The sequence below is a fragment of the Monodon monoceros genome, unplaced genomic scaffold, assembly GCF_005190385.1.
Source record: "Monodon monoceros isolate NGI ecotype Baffin Bay Population unplaced genomic scaffold, NGI_Narwhal_1 Super_Scaffold_18, whole genome shotgun sequence".
Lineage (NCBI taxonomy): Eukaryota > Metazoa > Chordata > Mammalia > Artiodactyla > Monodontidae > Monodon > Monodon monoceros.
In genome coordinates, this window is record NW_021703774.1 from 70,722,509 (window position 1) to 70,740,891 (window position 18,383).

The following is an 18,383-nucleotide window of genomic DNA, read 5'->3' on the forward strand; positions in this document are numbered from 1 at the left end:
AAGCGTGATCAAGAGACAACAGTTTAGAGAATAAGAGGGACCTATATAGTCAATATTCATCATCTCCCACCCCAATTTCCTTCTCCTTGTTACAAATGACCAACTAATAAAACGCTACCACCATGACAACAAAGAGAGAAGCTGTGACTATTTCAAGCTACAATCTCTAAAAAAGGAGGGAGCTTTTTCACCTATGTTCACAGTTAAAGAGACTTTCACTTTGGGGTCACAGCACCACTTTGAAACGTCTGTGCCTTAATTCAATTTCATTTATTTGCAAAGTCATGTGTAAACCCTGTTCCTGATTCTGCAATGACCAATGCCACCCTTTTATTCCTTAGGGATGAGAATATCATTAAGGTTTAGTCTGAGGATACACTCGGCATATCTTCCAAGTATCCAGTGTATGTTTATAAGATGTCAGAAATTTTAGCCCCAACTGAGATTAAGTACTAAAATTCTGCTAGAAATTCACCTGGAAAAAGAAGTGAAAGAAAAATGAATAAGAGGAAAGTTCTAGTCTTACATATTCAATTTAACTGACCATAACCAAATACAAATTAATTCATTCATATTAGGTGCCAACAAACACCAGACTAGTTATTAAAAAAAAAAAAGATCATATCTAAATCCAACTTAAAAAGAAAAAAAAGAGAGAACTCATAAACCTCAGCACCCAGGTGCCAAGGAGGTTTACTCTTTAAAACTGAGCAATACTCTAGGGTGTCTCATCTGTTAATCTTGAAGGAACATAGTAAAGATGCTGACTCCTCATGGGAAAGGAAAAATCAGATTAGGCCTCAATGAGACCAGAGAGGAAAACAAAAGACAAGTTAGGGAAAAGAAGAGCAAAGGAAAGGAAGAAGGTGGCAAGACAAAGATTGGCTAGAGGGATATCAAAGTGCAAGGTCGAGGAAATAAGAAATGTATTGCTAAAACAACCCAGATGAATGAAGGAAAATGCTATCTTAGAGATACAAAGCACAGGACCCATTCTTTCCAAGCCTCATAATGCAGTAAATTAAGCCCACTGCATCGCAGCATGTCATTAACAGTTATCAGGCCCCAAGTGAAAAGAGGCATGGATTAGAAAATAAGAATAATGAACCCAAACTAATAATCCAAAGCACAGAATGATGCTGCACTAGATGGAAACCAGTATCAACCAGCAAGGCTACCCCATGGATCCATATCCCTTGGGTTCTTTACCTGGGGCCGCTGCTTGTGCTGTGTCTGATTTTGGTTTTGAGGTGGTTCCCAGTTTCCCCGGGCTCGGTTAGTGCCCACCGACGTCATCATTTACAGTATATACAAATAACAGTATTTACAAGGTAGAATACTGAAAGATTTAAGAAAAAAAGAAAAGTTTAGATGTTAAATGTGGGCAAAATGTTTTCAACCTCTCTTTCATCAGCACCTTCACCACTTCCACTTCTTTAAAGAGACAAACCAACATTCACCTGTTCTTAAGACAGATTTCCAGTATGATAAATTCCTTAGAGAACTATGACTATTTATCCATTTTTGTAAAACAAGAAATATATAAAACATGTGTTGTGATAGTTTGTTTTAAAGTTATGAGCACGATTTGGTTACAGTCCCCTACAGGCAGCCTTTGTGAAGTTTTGCTATCTTGATAATAAGCAAAACAATGTTAATAATCAAGTCTTCCAATAGGCGAAAATACCCAACGTCCCTTTGACAGAAGGAAAGATAATCAGCAAAGCCTGGAAACAAAAGCCTTCCAGGAAGGGGATTAGTCTATACTCCAAATAAAAACAATTTAAAATGCTGTACTCAACCTACCTTTGAAAACAGCTTTACCTGCCTTACAACCTTTTAAACGTAAGTTGCATGTGTCCTCCATCATTTGGGAAAGGACAAGCTCAAGCCTAGCCTCTTTCCTCCTCCCTCAAGTTTCTATCTCTCAGTATGGTGTGGGGGCTCCCACACCTTTCAGCAAGGCACGTATCAGCCCCAGTGACTTTGCCCAGAATCTCAGTTCCTTGGATAATAATTCTAACACGCTGTTTTTGTGGCTGCTTCTGTGGCTGCTTCTGTTGGTTTCCTAAGTTCACAGTTCCAAGAAACCAGAATTGCAATTCCCCTCCACCACTCACCTTAATATATAGAGAATCCCAAATTTGTCCCAAACCAAAAGCATCTAGCACAGAGTTTTATTTGGAAGAAAGTGCTTCTGGGAAGTCATTTTAAACTTGAGACATTATTGCCAGCAAGATGACTTTGTTGAGTCTTTAGAGACATGGAACACACAGGGCCTTCCCAAAACCAGATCAGTTTTGTTAGTAACACTTCTAACAAGCAAAGATTCTACTGAATTTAAGTTGCCTTCATTGATACTTTGTTTTATAATGCAATCTCAGCTGTTGCATTTAGTAAACAAAGAAAACATTCATCATATGATGGAGTGCTCAAAATAAGGTTACACTGCAGTTTTACTCCCTGCCAAAGAGGACAAGTTTATACTTTTCTGCTCTATATTGAATTTTTTTTCATTAATGATACTTCATATAGGGTAATTCTAAGCTGCCCAGAAGACATTGATGGATTTGAGGGACAGGTAGGCTGGGCTTCTAAAGAAATATGCAAGGATTAATATTAGGAGACTGAATTTCACCTGTTTCTTGGGTCACAAAGAAAGCCAACTTCCCTGTGGATAAATTCTTCAGCCAGTTGGGTCAATATGTTACATAGGTCTTTGTTGTTTGATGCAGTCATTAAGAATTGAGTTTTACATTCCCTGTCACCAAGAAATATTTTTAAGGAAAGTTCATGGCTAATTTTTAACCATTACCTCTTCTCCCTACACAAATGTGCACAAAAAGGCCTGTAAATATGTATAGGTAGTACAGGATTATTTGATACACTGTAGTCCACTTTCCCAGGCTGCCATTATTGTCAAGTTCCAACACTTAATTTACAATAAACAAGTGTTATTCAACCAAGTACGCCTGGATTCAAATCAAACAGAAAAAGAAAAAATATCAGGCTTTATTATAATTGACTCTAAGATGAACATTCTAACATGGGAGTGGCCTCTCCTGTAACTTACAAATATTGATTGCTTTCTACTCATCATGTGATTTCAATTTGTGAGCATGCGTTACACTGTGGATATGAATTTCAGGACTACCTGTATGGACAACTGCATGTACAGTACCAATCAATGTAAATACATTAAAAAGTCATTTTGAAAGCCATACAATTACTCAGGAAAGGGGAAAAAAAAAATTCTCCTAATCACTCTTGCTATTAGCTTCCACTTCTCTCTTACAAATGCTTTGAAATGTGTGACTAAGACAATTTTACCACCTAGGTAGTAACAACACTGACCAAAAGATCAAAAGTAAGTGATGTGGGATGGATCACTGGAGGGCACAGAATTAGTAGCCTTTTAGTAGCAAGCAGAGACACATACCCAGAGTTATCACAGTGGAGATGAGGAATCTTGTTAAGTACTCTTTCTTAAAACATAAAAATATTTAAGGGAAGTAGGTGACAAGTATTGGAGACCAAGGGAATAGTGCAGGAACAAATACAGATTTCAATACAAGAGTGCCCTTGACTGTTTTCTGAAAACCAGCTACTTAAAAAAATAGCCAGAGAAATTTTACAGAAAAAAATAAATAACAAGTATTTATTGAGTATCTACTATGTGTCCAATACTTTAGAAAATACAAAAGCAATATGACTTGGTTGCTGCCCTCAGGGAGCTTACAATCTAATTTGAGAAACAATTCAGAAACTATGAAGCTGGAAGGGGGGTGGGTAAGGCTTGCTACTTCTAACAGAGCAACTAATTCCCCCAGATGCTCTGTGGAAATGATCCCTGCATCCCATTCCCCATCAACTTGAATCTAATTTAAAAAAGAGTACTTCCCAGTTAGGACACATATGGCAACAAGGGGCTTTAAATCAAAATCCAAACAGTACATTTTAAGGCCTTTCATCATTAGTTTACATGCCAGCAACACTTCCCGACTTCCCATTCACGACGGAAATAATCACTGGGATAGTCAAATCTTTAAGGACAATGGTTGTAGGATCTCAAAGCAGTTTTAACAACCCATACACAGCCAAAACGTTTTACTTCTGTATTTCAGGTTGTCACTGACCCTCATCACATCCCAGCAAGTCACATCAGACATCCATCCCCAAAGCAGAATATGGGTGGTGGAAGTGGTTGGGGAGAACACAAAAAGGATTTCTCCATCTAATAATCAGGGACAATCACAGGCAAAAGGGGTAACAATAACAACAAAAAAAAGGCCTGTTACTGTGGTGTTTTTCTTTCCACAACATCCTACACCAGAGACGGCTACATTTCAAGAACGGTGGAAAAGGAGCGGCCTCCTGTTTGTGACATCAGTTTGCAAAGCAATTTAAGGACTGTCCACAAGGTGAAGGGTCGAAGAAATTTGGAATTCCTGTCCCATTATAAGAAGAGGGAACACATACCCCACTGCTCTAATGACGTCCCTTAGGCGCAATATACCCTATGGGGGCCTTCAGGCCCAGCTTCCCAAATAACATCATTAATTGTTTGGGGTACCCAAAACTACAGTATGGAAGACAGGAAGCTAAAGACAGCAGCAAAAAAATATATTCCAAGAGCTGGAGCGGTGAGCAAGAAGGAAAGGTAATAAGAGGAGCTGACAAAGAGGCTGGAAACGGAGAGGGGACGCAAGCCCACGCGTGGAGGATGGGAGGCTCACCCCGCTCAGCGCCACATCGGGAGCTCCCGGGGCCAATCGCCTCCTTACCTCCCACCCGGAACAAATTAATCCTCCGCACTCCAAACTGAGGGCCACATGGGGGAGTTTGGGGCAGCTCCACCCCATCGCCCTTCCTCCCCCCCACACACACCCCGCCACCCCCAAACCAGGCCGGATCCGGATCAGAGGAGGCCCGCAGAGGGTTGGAAAAGAAGGAGGCCCTCTCGTCTTCTCCACAGGCACCGGCCAGGGTAGAGAGAGGGCCCTACCTCAGGCGGGGCCCAGGCCTAGCTCGCTCGCGCTCTTTCTCGCTCTCCCCCTTCTCAGGCTCTAGCCGCATGCCCCCCCCCTCCGGCTGCCCCAAGCCCCGCCCCGGCCACGCTCCCAAATCGAGGCCCCGGCTCTGGCGCGGCCCACTAGGCCGCGAACCCAACCATAAACAAAACCTCCAGCGGCCGACTGGGGGGGGGGAGGGGGCAGGGCTCGCAGGACTAGGAGGGGGTGTACAGTGGGGAACACACGGTGCGGGGGGGCCTACCGAGGGAGGGGGATACGGCGGGGGTAGGAGAGAAAGGAGGGAGGGTAAAAGGGGGATCTTGGATTTAAAGGGGCCGCGGACAATACCCGGCCCCGCCGCGCTGCCGCCGCCACCGCCGCCGCCGCCAACGCCGCTGCGCTCCCAACTTTACCTCAGTCTCCTCCACACTGACACCCCGGGCCGCGCCGCCCCTGTCACGTGATATAAGGTTCCCTCCTCCCCACCCCCCTCCCTCCTTTTCCCTCTTGCGCTCGCTCTCGCGCCTTCCCCCTCCCACTTGCCTTCCTGCGTCCCCCAGCACGTGACGCGAAAAAGGACGCGCACGCAAGCGTGCGCGTGCCGCCTCGCCACGAGACACCTCATTCCGGCTCCGCGCGTCCGCCCCGCCTCCTCCGCGGCGGCCCCGCCTCCGCCACGTGACGCGCGGATAGCCTCCGTTTCCTCTTACTGGCGTAGTTCCGCGTCTCCGCACTCGTCGGTCCCGGTTGTCATTGCGTGCCTGAGTCACGTGCTAGGGGGAAGCGGGAAGGCGTCGTTCTTCTTTCCTACCCCCCCCCCCCGTCCGCCATGTTTTCAGGCCCGGTCAGCCTTGGTCTTTCCCCGTAAGGAAATGGCCGGGGCGCTTCAGGGAACCCAAGCGCCGTTGCCTCGGCGCAGCCCGGGCTGACGAGGCAGGGCAGCGGGGTAAACCGGAGCGGTTCTGCACGGGGTGGGGAGGCCATGGCGTCCGGCAGTAACTGGCTGTCCGGCGTGAATGTCGTGCTGGTGATGGCCTACGGGAGCTTGGTGAGGAGATTCCCCCACCCCATTTCCTGCTGTCGCCTCTGACCCAGTAGAGACCCTCCTCTTGAGCAGTTCCCGGTCCTCATTCTCCACCCACTCACCTGCGCTTTTTCTGGGCTTTGACTCCTATCCCAGGAGTACCTGGGAGCATAAGTCACCGACCGCCCCGCCCCTGGCCGAGAACCCTCCCCCTAAACCCTAGGATAAAGACCCCCAAGCCTCTACGCTACAGGCTTATCTATGTCCACGCCATCGCTGACGGCCTTGCTTTGTCCCAACTTATACCCCGAAGCATTCGTGAGAGGCCGAATTGAGGGATTTGAAATGAAGGCATGCCTTTTTTTTTGTCTAACTTTTTAATTCAAGGTTATTTACTTCTGATATCTTTTGGACAGGTGTTTGTACTGCTATTTATTTTTGTGAAGAGGCAAATCATGCGCTTTGCAATGAAATCCCGAAGGGGACCTCATGTCCCTGTGGGACACAATGCCCCCAAGGTAGGTCCTTAAGTCATGAGATAGGCCCGGTTTTCCAGATCCATTAGGGCCCAGAATGAGATTTCCTTTGCCTTTAGAAATGACTTAATTCCCGTGTTTCCTTGTCCAGCTACCCATGTGTATATTAGTATATTGTATGTTAGTATATTGAGCAATAAAGGTCATCTTGGATCTTGGCTTACCTGCTCACTGCCGTGGCACAGCAAGTAGCTTATCCAGGGACTTCAGTTTCTGCATCTGCAGAATGAAGGACTTGGATGAAAATTCCCAACTCTTTATGGTATGATGTTTCCCAGTTCAATTTAAACTACCCAGTGTTTAATGTTTTGGGATTGTTTTTTTTTTTTTATGATTTAGGATGGGGTTAGAGTAGTTAGAATTAGCCCCAGATCAGTGAGAAGGGTTGCCATTGCAAAACTTTAGATTTATAAGGGCCCCATAAATCATCTAGGTCTATCATTCATGTTACCAACTGAAATCTAAGAAAAGGAAGCAGCTTACTGGAGGACATACAGGAAGTGAATAACGAAGCAGCCTCTGTCTGTACTTTCTCCTTAGGTAATTGCTTTCCTTACCTTGGCTTTAAATATCTACTGTTGAAATTTTATTTCTATCCCATTCCTCCTTCCTGAGTTCCATCCTTGTGTATCCAGTTGCCTACCTAACATTTCCAATTAGATGTGTGATAGGCATCTCAAACCTAACGTGTCCTAATGCCCCACAGAACTCTTAATACCCCCAACTGCCACCCCCATCCTGCTTCTTCCGCCTTACACTTCTGGGTTAAGGTTGCCTGCTGTCCTTACCAACCTCCTTTTGTATGGCTCTTCCCTGATCACTGGGATCCAGCTACACTGGTTGAATTTCGTTATGTGTGCTGTCACTGTGGCCTAGAATGATCTACCTCTGGTTTTCACTTGGCTAGCTCATTTGATCTTTAGAACTTACCTCAAATACTATTTGCTACAAAGAGGAATGTTTATGACCCATTATAAAGTAGATCTTCTTTGTTTTCAGATAGCATTTTACTACAAATATTCTTTTATGTTTATTTGTTTAATGCCTCTCTCTTCTCTAAGCTGTAAGAATGTATACACCATGCCAGTTATGTTCACTGCTGTAGAGCCAGGGCCTACACATAGTAATAATTCATTGTTGAGTGAAAAGCAGGTTAGTGGGAGGGCTAGAGCTCGGACACAATTCTGTCAACTCCTAGAGCAATGTCATTTCATTAACTAGTACTGTAACCCTCCTCTCATTGTTCTTTGCTGATATATTTCATGGAAAGCCTCAAAGATGATGTTGTGGCCTGAAACCTCAACAGTGCTTCCACATTCTCCCAGTTCTCCAAATGCCAGCTGCCTCCCATAAGAAGGATATAGGGTTAGTTTCCAGTATGTCATGAGCCAATCAAACCTTTGACTATTTAGGACCCCCCAACCTCAGACTAGATGAGATCAAGATTCCTTTTGCTCTAAAAAGTTCTGGCTAAATTCTCATCCATTGCTGGTGGAAGTACAGACTAGTAAAAGTGCTTTGGAAAATATTGGGGTATTGTCTAGTAAGGTTGCAAATGTACCTAATCCATAGCCCAGCAATTCCACTCCTACCATAGAGAAATTAATTTTTGTTCATGTGTACCAGAAAACACGTACAAGAATACTCACAGCATTGTTTCTAATATATATATTTTTAAAGCTGTTACTCTAAATGTCCATTTGAGAATGGATATATAATAACGTAATAGTATTCTGGAATACTATAAGGAATGAAAATAAACTGAAGATAAGTATATGAACACAAGTGAATCTCCAAAATACTTTTGAATGGAAAAAGTAAATCACAGACCTGAATGAATCTCAAAAATATGCCAGGTGAAAAAGTGCCAGGAAGCCATTCACAAAAGAATACGTACTGTATGATTCCATTCCATTTGTATGGAATTCTAGAACAGGAGGAACTATATTGATAGAAAGCACATCAGTGTTCCCTGGGGCATGAAGCGGGAGGTTGCCTGCAAAGGGGGATGAAGAACGTTTTGGGGTGATGAAAGTGTTCTGTATCTTTTTTTATTTTTTTTAAATAAATTTATTTATTTATTTTTGGCTGCATTGGGTCTTCGTTGCGATGTGTGGGCTTCTCATTGCAGTGGCTTCTCTTGTTGCAAGCACGGGCTCTAGGCACGTGGGCTTCAGTAGTTGTGGCACGTGGGCTCAGTAGTTGTGGCTCGCGGGCTCTAAAGCACAGGCTCAGTAGTTGTGGTACACGGGCTTAGTTGCTCCGTGGCATGTGGGATCTTCCCGGACCAGGGCTCGAACCCATGTCCCCTGCATTGGCAGGCGGATTCTCAACCACTGCACCACCGGGGAAGTCCAGTGCTCTGTATCTTGATTGGGATAGTGGTTGAATGGATGTATTCATTTGTCAAAAATTGTCAGACTACACACTTAAAATGGATGTATTTTATTGCGTGTAAATTAAACCTCAGTAAAGTTTATTTAAAATTTTAAAAGATAGGTTGCAGAGCAATTCAAAAAGTATTTTTCCAAAAAATATATATGTATATATTTTCCATTTGTATGAAGTTCAAAACCAGGCAAAGCTAAACATCTTCCTCAGGGTGATGTGATAAAACAGCAAAGAAAAATACAACTTGAGAAGTTAAGGTTGGAGGTTGCATTCAATCGGGTGGACACACAAGGCTTCCAAGTCGTTGGTCATATTCCAGTTCATAAATTGGATAGTGCATACAGGTGTGCATCTTAATGAATTTTGTAATTAAGGTGTGTATATATGTCAAATGTATTCTATGAATGACATATTTCACAATAGAAGTTCCTAAATGTCACAAGAAAATACTTGCTGCGACTCTGGCAACCCTCAAGATAGATGAATATGAAACTGTTAACAGTGTTTGCTTCTGGGTAAGTGGGGGTGACACCTTTCGTATCTTTTTGAATTACCTACTTAAAAAATTAAATGTGCTCTAGAAGAAAGCCTCTAGAAATCCTGTGGTCCACCAGGTAGGCATAGTTCCCAAACTTCTAAACCACATACAGATCTTATAGGTTTTTAGAGTAGATTATGACCTCCAGTTGATGTCCATTTTTTCCCAGCTCAGGAAATTCTTTATGACACCTAACCAAGATTCTTCTAAATCCTGTCAAGGGAACTTCCCTCGTAGTCCAGTGGTTGAGACTGCGCTTCCACTGCAGCGGGTGCGGGTTTGATCTCTGCTGGGGGAACTAAGATCCCGCGTGCCACTCAGCGCCCCCCAAAATTTCAGTTGAAAATCAGAAATAATGTTAATGGTGTAGAGCTTGAAGGAATTCTGGCAGGTTAAAAGATCTAGCTTAGAGATAGGCAGTTTGGAGAGGTTCTTAGCGAACCCAACCCCATTCTTTATTAAATTCTTGAGTCTTACCTGGCAATTTCATTAGCCAAGTGAGCATTTTCTCTGCTTCTGTTGTCTTAGTTGTTTGCCTGCTCTGCCCCATTTCCAGACTGATGGGAAGCAAAGTACAGGCTAAGTGACTGTGTATTCTTTTCTCCACACGAACAGGACTTAAAAGAGGAGATTGATATCCGACTATCCAGGGTTCAGGATATCAAATACGAGCCTCAGCTCCTCGCAGATGATGACGCCAGACTGCTACAGCTGGAAACCCAGGGAAATCAAAGTATGTGGCATACTTTCGGAGGACACTTCAGTGAGGGGTCTCACAAACTCAGAATTCCTTTGCTCTCAGAGTTATAAACATAGCTGCTGGCAGACTCAGCAGCTGTGGGTCCTTGTTACTGGGTATATGTCAGATGTGGGAGGCTCTTTAAGCTTCCTGGAGTTTGGAGAATCTTTTGAGGGTTATACCTGAGACCAGTCTCTTTCTTAACAGATTGCTACAACTATCTATACAGGATGAAAGCTCTGGATGCCATCCGTGCCTCTGGTAAGGGCTGCTCAGCAGCCGTTCCAGATCCTGAAAGCTCACCTGGGGAAGAGAGGGAGGAACCCACTTTATGTGTTAGAATTTGTCCTTTCTGCACATCTCCGGCTGGTAGGAATTTCCTAGTTTTGAGAGTACTGGGTTATTATTTTGCCTAAGGAAAATGATGTATGTAAGTTATTTTTCTCCAAAGAATCTGGATTTGTTTTGTTCTTTCTAGACCTTTAGTTTCATGAACTAGATGGTGATACTTTGCTTGTTTTCCCACAAAAGACAGGCAGCATCTGCCTTTTCACCAAGCCTACTTAGATGGTTCTTGAATTCTTTTCTATGTGACCATTGGCAGAAATGCTCTTGAATTTTTTTCATATGACCATTGTCAAAAATGCTCTATCTCTACCAAAACATAGTTAATATCTTAAACTATGTGTAAATAGGGTAAATAGGAAAATGACACTATTGTGTGTTGTTGGTATAGTTTAACAGTTGTATTGCCACCACCATATGACCACTCAGACATAGCTCTATATCTCTGGTCTTCTGAATTCTCTTAGAATTTCCCCCCAACTCACTCATTGGACCTATTTGTAAGTTTGGGAAATTAATTAGAAAGACTAAACAAATGGGAAAGGGGGTATCATTGTTCTATTATCTCCATAGAGATCCCATTTCATGCTGAAGGCCGGCATCCCCGTTCCTTAATGGGCAAGAATTTCCGCTCCTATCTGCTAGATCTTCGAAACACTAGTACTCCTTTCAAGGGTGTGCGCAAGGCCCTCATTGATACCCTGCTGGATGGCTATGAGACAGCCCGCTATGGGACAGGGGTAAGCCAGATGGCCACTTTTTCCTTCAGGGAACTAAAGGGATGCCCCAGACTGAGAGATCCTCATTCTTCCTTCCTCTTTCTTCAGGTCTTTGGCCAGAGTGAGTACCTGCGCTATCAGGAGGCCCTGAGTGAGCTGGCCACAGTGTGAGTTTGGAGGGGAACATGTCAAAGGGAGCTGGTTAGAGAATACAGGTAGTGCTGGACTGTTCCCACAGTGAGATGACCTTCAAAAGCACTGTGAACAAAATCTATGATAACATAAGAATTGTCAAGTCCTAGACTGTTAGAGCAGCTTCTTGCTCGCATTGGAAAGCAGACGCTGCTCTACAAGCTAATAAGAGAAGTTTCTCCTACTATTGTGCATCTCTTTTTCTCTTGTTTTTGTTTTTTGTCCAACTCAGTAAAATGTCAGAATTGGTATAACCTATTACACCAATAAAGGGAATAAAGTAAAGTTTTTCAGCACACAAAGATGCCTTCTCTTCAGGGCCCCAGTGTCATCCTTTTGTGCCTTGGTTCGATAAAAGAATTAAATGCCAACCATTTTTATTACCACTTAAAGTATTAGTAACCCTATCTGAAACAAAAGGTGTCACTAAAGAATCAGTTGCTGAGGGCTTGTATTATAGAAGAGACATCATGATTTTTCTCTGGGAACTTTTTTTTTTTTTCCATTTATGTTATGGCCACGTCACAATTCCTCTTTTTTTTTTTATGTTATGTATTTTATTTATTTATTTATTATCTTTTTTGGCTGTGTTGGGTCTTCGTTGCGGTGCACGGGCTTCTCATTGCAGTGTCTTCTCTTGTTGCGGAGCACGGGCCCTAGAGCATGCGGGCTTCAGTATTTGTGGCTCTCAGGCTCTGGACTGCAAGCTCAGTAGTTGTGGCGCACTGGCTTAGTTGCTCCACGGCATGAGGGATCTTCTCAGACCAGGGATCAAGCTCGTGTCCTCTGCATTGGCAGGCGGATTCTCAGTCACTGCACCACCAGGGAAGGCCCTCACTGGGAACATTTTAAATACGTACTAACAAACCTTCATTATGTTGTTTATGCATACGTGTAACTGAAAGAGTAAAGAGGGAAAGCCAGTCTAGAATAAAAAGTTAGTCACCAGCCATGAAAAGAGTACATCTGTTTTCTGCTGTGTTGATTATGGCTCTTTCTCAGAAGATAAGGGGTATGTCTGTCCTGTCTTCTCTCTGTTCTTAAAAATAGACTACCTTGTTCTAAAGACAAAAGGTTCTAGTAAAAACTACTTAGAAAACTAATAAAAATGAACATGTGGAAAGGATGGAAAGGACCATTTGGTCTAGAAGTCAGGCAGGAGGCCTGTTCAAAATTCAGTTTCTTTGAAAGACAGATAGTGTATGATTCCACTTATGTGAGGTATCTGGAGTAATCATATTCATAGAGACAGAAAGTAGAGTGGTGGTTGCCAGGGGCTGGAGGAAAGGGGGAATAGGGAGTTGTTTAATAGGCAGAGAGTTTGTTTTACAAGATGAAAAGAATTCTGGAGGTTGGTTGCACAACAATGTGAATGTACTTAACACTGCTGAACTGTAAACATTTAAAAATGGTTAAGATGGTAAATTTTATGTGTATTTTACCACAATTTAAAAAAAATTTAGTTTCTTTGATCTCTAGTTTCTAGAAAGTTTCAATGAGTATATTGAAGAGTAAAGGCTCTGAAATCTGACAAACTAAGGTTTGAATCCCAGCTGTCTGTCTCTTACTAGCTTTGTGACCTCAGGCAACTTACTGGATGGACCCTCAGTTTCCTAACCTGCAAAAGGGGATGATACCACCCTATAGGAATAGTGGGATGTTAGTAAATTACATGTTGGTAAAGCACCAGGTTTAATGTCCTAATAAGTGCTCAGTAGTTAACTTCAATATTATTTTTTGTTATTCAGTTGTTTCAAGGGACTGGGAGTATATTAATGGCATGCATACATTAGGTGGATCAGCAGAATTAAAAGTTTTCTTTAAGCACAGTGAAATGAAGAGGTTGAGTCAGAGGCAGGGACTCAGTGGGAAAATTGGTTTCTCTGCTATTTCTAGGCTACCAGATGAGATTTTAGTAACTAGTTTATAAGGTAGGACAGAGACCATTTGTGGCTACAGCTGCATTTATAGGATGGATAAGCCTTGAATTGTTTTCTTCCATTAGTCCTCATTCTGTCCGTGACCTGCCCTTTTTGTTTTCTTCAGGGTCAAAGCCCGAAGTGGGAGCTCTCAGCGACAACATCAGTCAGCAGCCAAAGACCTAACCCAGTCTCCTGAAGTCTCCCCAACAACCATCCAGGTGACATACCTCCCCTCCAGTCAGAAGAGTAAACGTGCCAAGCACTTCCTCGAATTGAAGAGCTTTAAGGACAACTATAACACACTGGAGAGTACTCTGTGATGGAGCTGAAGAACTCTCACTGTTGATGAAGCCAGACAGACTGCAGTGTGCTTGCCAGGCAGCCCTCAGGTCAATCTGGCTCAGCAGCCCGGACTGGATCAGCTGAAGCTCTGGTTAAGTTCAGAGCTCTTAGAGTTCATCCCTAGAGATCATTCTCCCACCCTCTCTTATGGCCAGTTTCAGAACATCAGTTAAGACTTTATTTTCCCTTGGTAGCACTTTTCTCTGGAGTTGAATTCAGATGTTTTTCTTAATATTTCTGTTAAAGCTTCCTTAAAAATCCTCACTTGGTTTTAATCATGGTTCATCTGTCCTTTTCCAGACTATAAATAATCCCAAGGGTGAGAGTTGGGATGATGAGACTTGGTGTCTTGTCTTCTGTATCTGTCCCTTCGAACACAGTTGAATGGGAACCATTTGGGTTTGAGACATCTAAGAGTTCATTGGTGGGAAAGGTATACAGGAACTTGTGGGGAGATTGGGTGAAGCCATGAGTGGTATGTGGAACAGCTTACCCTGGTGCTCCACTTAAACCAGGATGTGTTGAAACATTAACACAACTTCCCTGGCGTGCGAGGATCTGCCTTCTACTTCTACTTACTGAAAGTAGGGAAAAGGGAATGTTTTGACACCTGACATAATCCCATCCCTCCTCATGTGTGGGGTAGTGTGAAGGAATGGTCAGACCAATATATTGGTCTGACTTTATATAAACTATTTAATAAAATGAACAATTAAAGAATAAAGCATATGATTCATTCCTTTATAGTTGTCTTTTAATAAAACAGGCATGTGATATGCTCTCTGGACCTAGAACCATACAGATACTCCTTGGGACCACAAAAGAAGAAATCCTGAAATGTGACTGTGGTCCTTGCTCATAGAATTGCCTGTGTCACTAATAGAAGGCTGGAGAACCGGGATTCCCTTCAGGTCTCCAGGGCAACAGGCCAGGTGACCAATCAACTCCTAGGCCTAGGCTCATTGTTGGAGGTGTAAGTGTTGCCATGACTACTGAAACCTTGGTGACTGAAAACAAAGTAGAGCCTGTTCAGTCTCCTAAGACTACATCAAGCAAGTTTGTAGACATGTCTGTGGAAAAGATGGTAAAAGTAGAAGTATGCAGAGTTGGAAAAGGGGCTGGTTTGGATGCGTTTCCCTGGATGAGGTTTCCAGATCAATTTACCAGAAATGGACAGATGTAACAGAAGGGTAGTAGCAGGAGTGGGAGATGATGTCTGGCACATAGTAGGTGTTCAGATATTTGTTGCATACTAACCACTGCATGTTACCTTTGATCCATTCTGAAAGGAGTAGGACTTTCTCCCCACCTCCCCTAGGAAATTGGCTACTCCCTGTCTCTAAAGGGAAAGGTCTATGTGTCTCCCACTATGATAGGGTACTGAGTGAGGTACTGGAGATCAAGGCAGATGAACAGAACTCCCTTTTCTTGCAGAGTTTTCAAAGGGCCCTGGGACTTAAGAAGATGGTGGACAGGTAATCTCTGCTTCTATCCCTTCCCTTAGCCTTCAGATTGACCTTTTCACCCTCCTGTCCTGAAGCCACTTCTGAGATCTGCTCCATCTTGTTAGGGGCTCCTCAAGAATGCAAACAGGTATGGGAGGGGCAAGAAGCAGTCCTTGTTCTCACAAGCAGAGATCAGCCTCCTAGTGCCCACTCGGTTAGGCTACGTAGGCAATGGTTATTGTCCCTTGCTTCCCATTCTCTGAAGGAAAATTGGAGCAAGTTTTTGTTGTTTTCTTTTTTTACTTTTTAAGGAAAATTCAAGTATTTGTTGCCCAGCATCGCACTAACCATGTGGTAGGTATGCAGTAGGTATTTATTGAATGAATGAATGAGAAAACTCAAAAGATTAGGCTGTATATCTCCATCACCTGGGGAGCTCTTTTCTTTGTTGTTGTTTTTTTTTGTGTGGTATGCGGGCCTCTCACTGTTGTGGCCTCTCACGCAGGCTCAGCGGCCATGGCTCACGGGCCCAGCCGCTCCGCGGCATGTGGGATCTTCCCAGACCGGGGCACGAACCCGTGTGCAGGCGGACTCTCAACCAGTGCGCCACCAGGGAAGCCCAGGGGAGCTTTTTTAAAAAACACATGTCTTAACCCAGAAGATTCTAAGATGGTCTGGGATTAGATAGGATAAGCCTGTTTTTTAAGGTTTCATAGGTTATATCCAGAGGTAGCAAGGATGTGAGGTAACAAGAATGCATATAGTTTTAGTGGGAATCAAGATTGATGCAGCCTTTTTTCTTTTAATTTTGTTTGTTTATTTTTGGCTGCGTTGGGTCTTCTTTGCTGCGCGCAGGCTTTCTCTAGTTGCAGTGAGCGGGGATACTCTTCATTGCAATGCATGGGCTTCTCATTGTGGTGGCTTCTCTTGTTGCGGTGCACGGGCTCTAGGCGCACAGGCTTCAGTAGCTGTGGCATACAGGCTCGGTACTTGTGGCTCGCGGGCTCTAGAGCACAGGCCCAGTAGTTGTGGTGCACCAGCTTAGTTGCTCCACGGCATGTGGGATCTTCCCCGACCAGGGCTATGAACCCGTGTCCCCTGCATTGGCAGGCAGATTCTTAACCACTGTGCCACCAGGGAAGTCCCTGATGCAGCCTTTTTTATGAAATCTATCAAAATTTTAAATTCACATATCCTTTGAACTGGCAACTCTACTTCTAGGAATTTACTTTACACACATATACCTGCAAAAGCACTAGAATGTACATACATGAGTATTCATGACAGCATTGTTTATAAAAATAAAAAAGCTAGAAACAACGTGTAGCTGGTTAAATTATGATACAAAAATACTAGACAGCCTTTAAACAGAACAAAGTAAATCTCTTTGTGCTGATACGGAAAGTCCAAATTGTTAAGTAATACTGCTTATGTAAACATATGATTTCATGTTAAAAAAAATTAAAAGATAACACTTGCTGATATAGAGAAGTTTTCTGTAAGGATACACGGGAAACTGATAACTTTGTTGAGAAGGACTGGGGCAGAAGAATGAAGCTTTCACTTTTCGTTTAATATCTATTTCTGTATCAATTTAATTTTTCAGCCATCTGTAAAAAATACTTGATTTTTAAAAAAAATGTCAACAGGATTATCTGAACAGAGGATGTGTGTGTGTGAGAGACACATATATTCCTCATATATTAGAAAACCTTAATTCAGACCTAGCCAGGACTGAGTATCACTGGTATGATGGATGGAATTAATCCTTAGATTGGATTTGATACCCAGGTCTGCCATTAAGTGACCTTGGGCAACTCACCTGAACTTTAAAGTTTCCTTGTCTGTATAATGCAAAAATTAATATCTATGACACATGGTTATTATGATGATTGAGTGACATAATATACTAGGTTCTAAGTCAGTTCTAGTTATCCTTTCAAGGAGTTTGCAGTCTTCTCACGATGGCACAGAAGTTCTGGTGAAGAAGCAGCCTCACTGATGGCGTTTTTGTCTCCACTCCTGACTTTAACCCATTCAACCCCTACCTTTCTGCCTGGGACAGGTGGCGTAATTCACACACTCACTGTCTGTGGCAGATGACATTAAGCCAGAGGAGAAACCCATATGCCATCCTAAGGATGCAGGACACTATGGTGCAGGAGTTGGCACTGGCCAGCAAGCAATTACTGATGGTGAGTTCTAGCAAGGGTGACCTGAAGTTTCAGCCCCTACTGCCCTGTGCCTTTGCCCACTGGGATTCCCAAGCTCTTAGTCTCTGCCGTTATACCAGAGCAGCAACTCTTTAACTGTAAAACCAAAGCTCCTTTTCATTGATTCTTTGCATCCAGTTGCAGAGTCCCAAACTGCAGTCTAGTCTTTGCTCCTCTCGCCTTGGTAAGACTGCTTCTTAGTGCCTAATACCTGCCTCTTGGAACCTCTCTCTCCCTGGAGTCCCCAATTGCTGTCATGTCACCATCTTTGTATCCAAGGTGCCTAGAAAAGTTTCTGGTTCATGGTATGTTCTCAGCAAATATTTGCTGAACATTGGAGCTTCACCCATGGGGAAAAATAATGGGTAGGCTTCCCCTCCAATGGTTCAGCCTCTATGCTACTGCCTAGCTTATGTCACAGCTAAGTCCAGATCCAAGAGAACACAGGTGATGGGAAAGCAACCAGGGAGAAAGAATGAGAAAGGTGGGTAAACAGAGGGCAAACATGACACTCTATTCTCCCCTCCCCACCAGGTCCGTCAAGCTGCCCTGCACCAGCTGTTTGAAAAGGAGCATCGGCAGTACCAACAGGAACTAAATCAGATGGGCAAAGCTTTTTATGTGGAGAGACTCTAATGGCATTTGAAACATTGTCCTTCCATTCTCACCATACCTGCTAACCTAGATTTCTTGAGCCCCACCACCTTCAGCTTCCTTCCCAAAACTTACCTGGATCTAGTTATGTGCCCAGGACTCAAGACAGTGCTCCAACTCTCACCTCTGGTGCCCCTGTCAACCCCCTGGTGCTATAGGGGAAACAATCTATGAAACAATGGTAAAAACAAGAGTGACGCCTTGTGGTCAGAATGACCTATGCAGTGTTGATGTACGTGGGGGGAGGGGAGGTGGATAGAGGCACAATGTGAGAAACGAATCCTGATTTGGTTTAACAAATAAAGCTAGTT

The 18,383-nt window shown here is 43.4% G+C and overlaps 3 protein-coding genes across 17 annotated transcripts in view; 2 read left to right on the top strand and 1 right to left on the bottom strand.

Annotated features, from left to right (window-relative positions):
* Positions 1–5,492, bottom strand: part of UBAP2L (ubiquitin associated protein 2 like) — a 42,567-nt gene extending 37,075 nt beyond the window's left edge. For 11 of the 13 annotated variants that reach the window (XM_029227630.1, XM_029227626.1, XM_029227625.1 and 8 more), the window contains exons 1-2: positions 5,361–5,444; positions 1,210–1,339 (exon numbers count right to left, since the gene is read on the bottom strand). In XM_029227630.1, coding sequence (XP_029083463.1) covers positions 1,210–1,299 — 90 coding nt within the window. In that variant the 5' untranslated portion in view covers positions 1,300–1,339; positions 5,361–5,444. Of the gene's footprint in view, positions 1–1,209; positions 1,340–5,360 lie in introns of all 13 variants that reach the window. The other 2 variants (XM_029227628.1, XM_029227634.1) reach the window with 2 other exon arrangements.
* On the top strand, positions 4,973–14,499 carry CUNH1orf43 (chromosome unknown C1orf43 homolog). Of its 3 annotated transcripts, XM_029227635.1 has the most exons (8): positions 4,973–4,987; positions 5,852–6,060; positions 6,453–6,554; positions 10,117–10,234; positions 10,448–10,501; positions 11,159–11,325; positions 11,413–11,471; positions 13,543–14,499. In XM_029227635.1, the coding sequence occupies exons 2-8, from the start codon at positions 5,995–5,997 to the stop codon at positions 13,736–13,738; spliced, it is 762 nt and encodes a 253-aa protein (XP_029083468.1). In that variant the 5' UTR covers positions 4,973–4,987; positions 5,852–5,994; the 3' UTR covers positions 13,739–14,499. The 3 variants fall into 3 exon arrangements, with proteins under 3 accessions (XP_029083468.1, XP_029083470.1, XP_029083469.1); XM_029227637.1 differs by lacking the exon at positions 4,973–4,987 and having other exon boundaries at positions 5,753–6,060; positions 11,413–11,519; positions 13,543–13,705; XM_029227636.1 differs by lacking the exons at positions 4,973–4,987; positions 6,453–6,554 and having other exon boundaries at positions 5,763–6,060; positions 13,543–14,493.
* A 145-nt stretch (positions 14,500–14,644) lies between these two features.
* Positions 14,645–18,353, top strand: CUNH1orf189 (chromosome unknown C1orf189 homolog). Its single transcript, XM_029227638.1, has 3 exons — positions 14,645–15,235; positions 17,271–17,400; positions 17,953–18,353. The coding sequence occupies exons 1-3, from the start codon at positions 15,024–15,026 to the stop codon at positions 18,052–18,054; spliced, it is 444 nt and encodes a 147-aa protein (XP_029083471.1). The 5' UTR covers positions 14,645–15,023; the 3' UTR covers positions 18,055–18,353.
* The last annotated feature ends 30 nt before the right edge of the window (positions 18,354–18,383 follow it).